The following is an 8,509-nucleotide window of genomic DNA, read 5'->3' on the forward strand; positions in this document are numbered from 1 at the left end:
ATTAACATTTATCCCAAAAACAAAGAAATCAAATCAGAGTTGCATTCGTGTACATAGCGGGTATCAAAGGAAAGTAAAGACAACTAAACCAAAGCATGGCCAGCTAAAGAAAAAGTATATGAGTCCAATAGGTGCCATTGAGGCCCACCTAAAGCACCATATCCATATGTCAAAATATCCAAAATATACATAAGCCACAATTTAAATTAAAAAAAAAAAAAAGGGGAATCTAGAGGCTACGGGCTTGCTTGAAAAGCGTAACCACACTATCCGAGCTCCTCCACTCCTAACGCTCCACAAGGTTGTAGTAAAATGCCGCAGGTGCATCGCTAAACTACACTACTCCTAGGTCATCTGTATATATCAAATAGAAGGTGTCAAAGGCCAACATAGTAAAGAAATACTCCCAAGATTGTGCATATGATATGATAACCAAGCATAGGATTCAATAATATCGCAGGAACAGGGTGCCTTCATGTAGGGGAGATCGATCGTGGAGAGCATTGCGCTAGCTCAGGAGATGATCCGTGATATCAACAGGAAAGTTAGGGGAGGAAACCTCATCCTCAAGCTAGACCTCGAAAAAGCTTATGACAGGGTGAGCTGGTATTATTGGAAGCACGTGCTTCTCAAGTTCGGGTTTAGCCAGAGATGGATTCAGCTGATCATGGAGAGTTGTTGGGGGAACAATTAGTTCTCCATCCTTATCAACGGGAAACCCACAGGCTTTTTCAAATCACATAGGGGATTGTGCCAAGGGGACCCCCTCTCACCGGCGCTCTTCATCATTGCAATGGAGTCTTTCTCCGCCAACCTAAACCTCATGGTTGCGGTTAGTGGGTGCCAATAATTTGTCATCCGTCGAGGCTGCCCCAGCCCATCCCATCTTCTATTTGCTGATGACATTCTCCTCTTCACCAATGGGAAAAGGGCGTCTCTCCTGCAACTTAACCAGTTTTTGGCTTTATTCCAGGTTGTCACAGGTCAAAAAATCAGCTACCAAAAGTGCAGATTTATATGTTCGAAAGCCCTTTCTCCAGCAAGGATCAGATCCACTGAGCGTACGCTCGGTTTCCAGCAAGCCAGAGATGATGTTATATATTTGGGCGCCCCGCTATGCATTGGCAGAGTCAAATCTGCGGCTTTCCAATTTCTGTTAGATAAGGTGGATAGGAGAATTTTGGGTTGGGCGGGAAGACTGATCTCCCAAGCACGTAGAGTTACGCTTATTCGTCATGTCCTGAGCAGTCTTCCCATCCACATCATGTCAACAATGCATATCCCTCGCCAGGTAACCGACAAGATCGAAAGAAGCTTCTCTAATTTCTTTTGGGGCTGGTCTCATGGGAACAGGAATCTACATTGGTTAGCTTGGAAGCAGATTACCAGACCCATCGAGGAGGGCGGTCTGGGTATCAAAGGGCTGAAAGAAGTCATGGTTGCTCATCGCTTAAAATTAGCATGGAGAGTCAAGTATAATGAAGCTCCCAGCCCCTGGGCAAGACTAATGAACAACAAGTATGCCAGGGATCTACACACCAACATCCACGGGACCTCCTCTCCAAATCCTTCACCTCTCTAGAAGAAAGTGAGATCACTTCTTCCGTTTCTTTCAGATTCTATTCAATGGTTGGTGGGCAATGGCGAACTCAACTTCTGGGCAGACAACTGGTTGGGCAAAGGGCCCATGCAACATCTCATCGACGGCCCTGTCCCTGCGGAACTCATCAACCTAAAAGCGAGTGAGGTGCTGGGTCGCGCCGGCCCCTTCCCTCCTTCGCGGGTTTTCACTATCCTCCCCTAACACCTTTCAGATAACATAATCAATGGGGGTTTTTCTACTTCCGACGATCCTCCAGAGTGCTTTTGGCCTCATGAAGCATCAGGAAGGTTCTCCATTCGATCAGCTTGGAAGCTGTTGCGTGCTCCCTCCCCGCCCGTCCAGTGGGCTTCTTGGATCTGATTTCATATTCTCCCTCCAAAATTTTCCATCTTCATGTGGAGAGCTCTCCACAATGCGCTCCCAATAGATAACAGAGTTCAACAGAAAGGTATTGCCTTGGCCTCTAGTTGCAGGTGTTGTCCTCAAGGTATGGGTGTTTCTCCCCAATAGGAATCTATCTCCCACCTCCTTCTTTTTGGTCATCACGCACAGGCCCTTTGGTCTTTTTTTGACTCCATGAGTGGTGTCTCGCCACTGGTCCATAGCTCCATTGCAGGTAGGTTGGCCCACTGGAGAATTGCCTCAGCACCTGGTGCTGCTCACAGATCACTTAGATGCTTGCTACCCATTCTGATTTTATGGGAGATCTGGCGCTCTAGAAATGAAGCAATCTTCGACAACTCCCCTATGTCCCTTGGAAAATTTGTAAATCGCATCAGATGGTGGACCAATTTGATCCTTCGGGCTGATCTCAAGGATGACGCTGGCTGGAATTACAGCTTTCGAGCCGGGAATTCAGTTGCGGGTCACATTCGTACTGCTTCTCTCTGGTGAAGTGCAGACAACCAACCCTGGGTTAGGTAAAATTAAACATTGATGGGTCGGCGAGGGCTAACCCGGGCCCCTCAGGCGGGGGTGCCATTTGTAGGAATGAAAGCGGTTCTTTTCTATTCGGCTTCGCGTCTGGCTACGGGGTTGGTTCCAATAATATGGTGGAACTCCGGGCTATTCATGACGGGATGTTGCTCTGTTTGGAAAGGGGTTTGGACAGGGTTATTGTGGAGTCGGATTCCAAATTGCTAATTAACACCCTCACTAGTCACTTAAAATCCCCATGGAATTAGAATCCCTGACTAGCCAGGATTAACCGCCTTCGCCGGTTGGGTGATTTACATTTATGCACATTCTCAGAGAAGGCAATGGCCTGGCTGATGGTATGGCTTGGGAAGGGAGTCGCCTTCAACAGTCTTTGATTTTTCTCCAAGCCAGGAGCTTACCTCAAGATATTCGTGTATGATCTTGTTGGATAGGGTAGGATTAGGTGCGCTCAGAACCCACGCCTAGCTCGGTTGTTTTTTCTTCTCGTTTCTTCATGTAGATAGCTGGTCGCTCATGCCCTCTGCTATTGTCCCCTCTCGTCCTTTTTGTTGTGAGGGGTTGGCCTCTTTATGCTTGCAAAGCTTTGTATAGCTTTTTTGATGAAATGGAAATAGTTTCTTTTTTTGAAAAAAAAAAAGCATAGGATTTAATAGGAACATTAAGCTACGGTGCCTACAAAATACAACAGAACAAACAACCACAAAAATAATAGATTACAGGTTCGAACAATAGTACAATGCATATATGGAAGTGAATATTGATCTAAAATGTCGGGAAAATATTGAAGGGTATATTTTCATCTGTTGAATTAAAATTCCTATGACTACGAGTGCTTTGAACCAAGTGCGTTGCGATCATGGTGACTCCTATAGCTGAAAATTAATAAAAATCATGTTCTAACATCAAAACACTAAAGTTAGTTCTAATTTTCATTTCAATTAATCTCAAATTAGGGGTCAATTTGAAAAAATTCCACTTACATAGCTAAGGAGTCAACTTGAATCACCAATCCGACCTTGAACTTGGGCCTAAATGGATGATCTACATTGCTACATCACCACACAACTCATACATATAGTTGAGTAACTGCTACCGACAATTTAAACTTTAGAAACCCAATAGGCATGCACCAGATAGGGCATGCATGACATGCACATGCTGATGGAAGGCATGCAACACACATGTGTTGATTAATTCAAGCTGTCACCCTTCACACGACACCAAGTCACTCACCTCAGCTAAGAATTTGGAAAGAAAGAAGAGAGAATGTTTTTTTAAGAACTTTCTATTCATGTATAAAGCAGAGGAGTTGTACAGAGAAAAGAAAGGCCTCCCAACAAAAAATCGAGGTAGGCACACCATAAAACCCGAGGTGACACCGCCTACTACAGCTCACGCAAGTATCCTAGGCCTAATTTGTCCAACAAAAGAAGGTCTTTAATGATGTCAGGAAGATCAGATAACGATTGGAAAAGACGGTGGGACTGGTGACTACTACCTCTCCAAGCCAAACCATCAGCCACAACGTTAGCTTCTCTGGGGGAATACGTGATTGATACTTCCATGGCTTCCATGAGGGATTTGATTCTAGTCCACCAATACTAAAGAGTCCAAGAGATGCCCTCCTTCTTGTTTATAGCGTCCACGACTACCTTGGAATCACTAACGAGGTCCACCTTTAGGAATCCCAAATCTCTACTAATTGACAAACCCTCCCAGATTGCTTTTGCTTCTGCCTTGCCATTTGATCCGAAGCCATAACCCGAGGAAAAGGCAAACAAAAAATTACCGTTGTTGTTCCTGGCAACACCACCACCTCCCGAACTCCCAGGGTTGCCCAATGCTGACCCGTCTACATTTAGCTTGATCCATCCCATGGCAGGATGAGACCATTTACCAATCTTTCTTATTTTGGGATTGCCGCATCCCCTTGGAGGCCCAGATTGTTCAAAGCCAAGGCAGCTGAACGCTTGACTGAGCGATGAAGGGGGAGGAGGGGCGCTAGCATAAGAAACTAATGGTTCACCCTGGAGATAGTTTTCGTGGATGAGACAGCAACCCCCTCCATGCGGGCTGAGTTTCTGGCCAGCCATAACTCCCAGAAAATAATCGGAGTAATACCAGTGAGAATGAGAAAACGGTCTCTCGTTGCGGCCTTAGCCCACCAAAAAGAGGCCCTGCTAAAAGCAAAGGTGTTCTGGTAGCTGGGAATACCAAAAAGACCCCCGAAGTGCGTCCATACCATGTCAGCTAGCGGCCTTGACGAGAAGACGTGGTCCAAAGTTTCATTGTGTGGAATGAGAGGTCCTACACAACAAGAGCATTTGGAAGCAAGGGAGATGCATTTAGCCTGTGTTTGAGCATCCAAGGGAATGGCTTTGTTGATCACTTTCCAGGAGAAAAGAGAGAGCTTGGGCGGAAGAATTTGATGCCAAATCCATTTGGCCCATGTCATTGACGTCCCACTCAGGTGAGCGTAACGCTAAGCAAAAGCAATGCTGAATTCGTCAGTACTAGTATTTAGCCAGATCTGCTTGTCGTCGAAGGAAGAGGTGCAGATACCGTCACCGTCAACGTGGTCGATAACCACCGAAGGAAAATGCTGGATGACAAGCGAGTGGTCCTGCCAACCCGTCGGACCCAACTAATCACGAACCTGCGCCTGAAAATTCTCGCGTGCTAAAGTCGACCGCTCCTGGAGGGGCCCCAGGCCTGACCAGTCATCAACCCAAAAACTGCATTCTCCTTTACCTATGATCCAACGAGTGTTGGCCGCAATAAAAGGGAAAAGAGTGCAGATCCTCTTCCATAGCGGGGACACCAAAGGCGATCTGCTGGACAACTCTAGCTACGCCCCAACCATCCTGTGTTTCCGCTCCATGAAAGTTGCCCAACAGCTGGACGCTCTTCTTCATAAGACTGTCCATGCCATCTTGGATCGATAGGCTGTCATAGTACCTCTAAAGCTTTTAACGCCTAACCCTCCTTCATTCTTTGGGCGGGATATAGATTTCCAACTAACCCAATGACAACGCTTCCGACTGCCTTCCCAACCATAGAAGAAGTCAGCCATAGCCTTGTCGAGGTCCCCAAAAAAGCCCAATGGGATATCAGCTACTCTGATGGAGTGGACGGGGATACTACATAGAACGTGATTGATCAAAGTGAGGCACCCCGCTTGGGACAAGATCCGGCTCTTCCAGCCAGCAATTCGTTTAGAGAATTTCTCCTGAATCGGCTGAAAATACGCCTTGCGAGTTCTCCCTTTGAAAATCGGGATGCCCAAGTACGAAAAAGGAGTGGATCTCATATTGAAACCGAGGATGCGTTGGGCAGTCCATATTCTGGCTGCCGATTGACTCGAAGGCATAATGAACATACTCTTGTGTGCATTGATTCTCTAGCCAGAAGTGGATTGGTAGAGGGCGAGAAACTTAGAGATTTTTCTGAGGCAGCGGGAGAATCCGTTCGCAAGAAGAAACATGTCATCAGCGTATAGCAAATGCAAGATGACGGGGCAATCGCCGCGAGTTTGAAAAGGGCTGCAGCTACCCGAATCGATTAACCGTCTGAAACCTCGGCTCAAAACTTCTGCCGTAATGATGAACAGGGTCGGAAAGAGGGGATCGCCTTGGTGGAGGCCCTGTGCGGATTTGAAGAAGCCAGTGGGCTCCCCATTAATGAGGATAGAGAACCACGAATTGTTCCAGCATTTCTCAACTAGCTGTATCTAAGCACCGCAAAAACCAAAACGACGGAGAACGGCTTTTAGAAATTCTCAATCGAGCTTGTCATAAGCCTTCTTCATGTCAAGCTTGATAAGAATGTTACCGCCTCTGACCTTTTTGTCAATATCTCTAAAGATCTCTTCTGCCAGAGCGTAATTTTCCGCAATGGATCAGCTTTAGACAAAAACTCCCTGTTCAGCAGAAATAATTTGTGGGAGTAAAGATCCCAATCTGTTAGCAATGATTTTAGAAAATTTTTTATAAATACAATTACAAAGGCTGATAGGCCGAAAGTCGAAGAATTTGACAGGAGCGGAGGATTTGGGAATGAGGCATAGGAAGGATGCCAAGAAGGTCCTCGGAAGAGGACTCCCATGAAAGAAGGAACAAACCGCTGCAAGGATATCCTGACCCACGACGTCCCAGCAGTGATGAAGAAAGGCCCCCAAGAAGCCGTCCGGTCCAGGAGCGCTATCAGCTGGGATAGCCATGAAAGCCGCATGAACCTCTTCGATGGTTAGGTCGAGTAGAAGACCTCTATTGTCGTCTGCTGAGATTGTTGGGGGAATAGCATCAAGGATATCTGAAGCAGGAGTGGATGGGGTGGCCTCCATGAGGCTCGAGAAGAAGGAAAACGCTGCATTCTTGATGGAGACATTATCCGATAGGACAGTACCATCTTCTAGTTGGATCGTTGAAATTTGTGATCTTCTAGCACAGTATGATGCAGAGGAGTGGAAGAATTTGGAATTCCGGTCTCCCTCTTTCAACTGATGGTTTCTCGACTTTTGTTTCCAGAAAATCTCCTCGCAAAGCTCCATATGTGTCAGTTTTTCTTTGGCCTGCTGAAGAACTTGGATCGAGGCTTCATTGTTTTTAGTTTGCATAGCCAATTCAGCTGCAACCACGTTTGATTCTGCCTGTTTGAGGTTTTGAAACACGTCCCTGAACGTGTGTCTGTTCCATATTTTTAGCGTTGCTTTCAGATTTTTTTAATTTGCTGCCCAAAACTAGCATCAGGTCCCCTGTTAAGTTGGATGCCCAGGTCTGTTTCACCACCTCCTGGAAGGAATCATGTAAGCACCACATGCGTTGAAATCTGAACTGCTTTGGGCTGTTTCTGGGCTGATGAGGGAAAGAGATTAGAAGGGGGCCATGGTCGAAGTGAATCCTGGGGAGAAGCGAAACTTGGAAGGAAGGGAAGGAACGCATCCAGTCGTCATTACTGCAGGCCCTGTCCAGTCTGGCCCAAGCTCTGGAAAGGCCCTGCTGATTATTGCACCAAGTATAGATGTTACCTGTAAAACCTGCGTCCTTTAGACCCGCTCTATTAATCCCCTCATTAAATTCAGCTGCACTCTGAGTATCAAAAGACCCCGGGCCCCTTCTTTCTGAAGGGTAAAGGACTGCATTAAAGTCCCTTGCCACCAACCATGGAATGGAGAAGCCATTTGTCAGGACCAGTAGCTGGTCCCACATCGATCTACGGAGGATTTTGGAACATTTTGCATAAACAAAGGAGGCAAGAAGCACCTCCAAACAACCTTGAACTTTAATCAGGAGAGACAAAAGTTGGTTAGAAGTAGAAACATGGTCGATGGAGAGTGGGGAATTATGAAAGATCCAAATTTTACCACCTTCATGCGCATTAGAAATGGACTGATGAAAACCAAGCTTCAGCCCCGTACCAACACGTTTCTCATCCCGGAGCATAGGTTCTAGGATAGCCACAAGCGATGGCCTAGACTGAATGATGAGTCGCTTAAGAGAGGAAATTGTGGGGCTGTTGCCGACCCCACGAGCGTTCCAGATCAGCCAACTATCCATGGGGAGACTTCCTTGGCCCAAATTGACGGCGCTTGAGCTTCCTGATTCTGCCTTTCCAACCACCCTCCAGACCAAACATTCTGGGGATGTGCTTCTGCGGTCGTCTCTCGTATTGCTTAATGGAGACAATTTGTTTTTTTTACGGTGGATTCCAACCCTATGCCTGAGGCGTGCTGCTTGCTGACCTATTGGGATTTGATAGAGTCAGGGGCGCTATTTGAGGGAGGCAAGTCTCCCAAAAACAGTGCCGACTGAACAATATGAGAGGGCTGATCAGCTGCAGGAAGGTTTTTTTCCCGAGTGGACAAGGAAGCAGGGGGAGAGGGGCACTGAGTAGATCCACAGCAGGGAGGATGTTGATCAGGGGTGGGGGCTTTATAGAAAAAAGGAGATAGGTCAAGAGCTAGATGGA

At 46.6% G+C, this 8,509-nt stretch overlaps 1 protein-coding gene across 1 annotated transcript; it reads right to left on the reverse strand.

Moving 5' to 3' along the window:
- Positions 1–5,942: 5,942 nt before the first annotated feature.
- On the reverse strand, positions 5,943–8,097 carry LOC131230554 (uncharacterized). Its single transcript, XM_058226459.1, has 4 exons — positions 7,282–8,097; positions 6,545–7,190; positions 6,374–6,501; positions 5,943–6,272 (listed from the first exon to the last, which is right to left on the reverse strand). The coding sequence occupies exons 1-4, from the start codon at positions 8,095–8,097 to the stop codon at positions 5,943–5,945; spliced, it is 1,920 nt and encodes a 639-aa protein (XP_058082442.1).
- Positions 8,098–8,509: the final 412 nt, after the last annotated feature.

Source organism: Magnolia sinica, chromosome 17 (assembly GCF_029962835.1).
Source record: "Magnolia sinica isolate HGM2019 chromosome 17, MsV1, whole genome shotgun sequence".
Taxonomy (NCBI): Eukaryota; Viridiplantae; Streptophyta; class Magnoliopsida; order Magnoliales; family Magnoliaceae; genus Magnolia; species Magnolia sinica.

Coding starts and splice junctions, on each gene's coding strand:
- LOC131230554 (XM_058226459.1), bottom strand. CDS start 8,097: ATGGATAGTTGGCTGATCTGGAACGCTCGTGGGGTCGGCAACAGCCCC. Junction 6,502..6,544: donor CTTTCGGCCTATCAGCCTTT/GTAATTGTATTT, acceptor CATTGCTAACAG/ATTGGGATCTTTACTCCCAC. Junction 6,273..6,373: donor TGACAAAAAGGTCAGAGGCG/GTAACATTCTTA, acceptor TGCGGTGCTTAG/ATACAGCTAGTTGAGAAATG.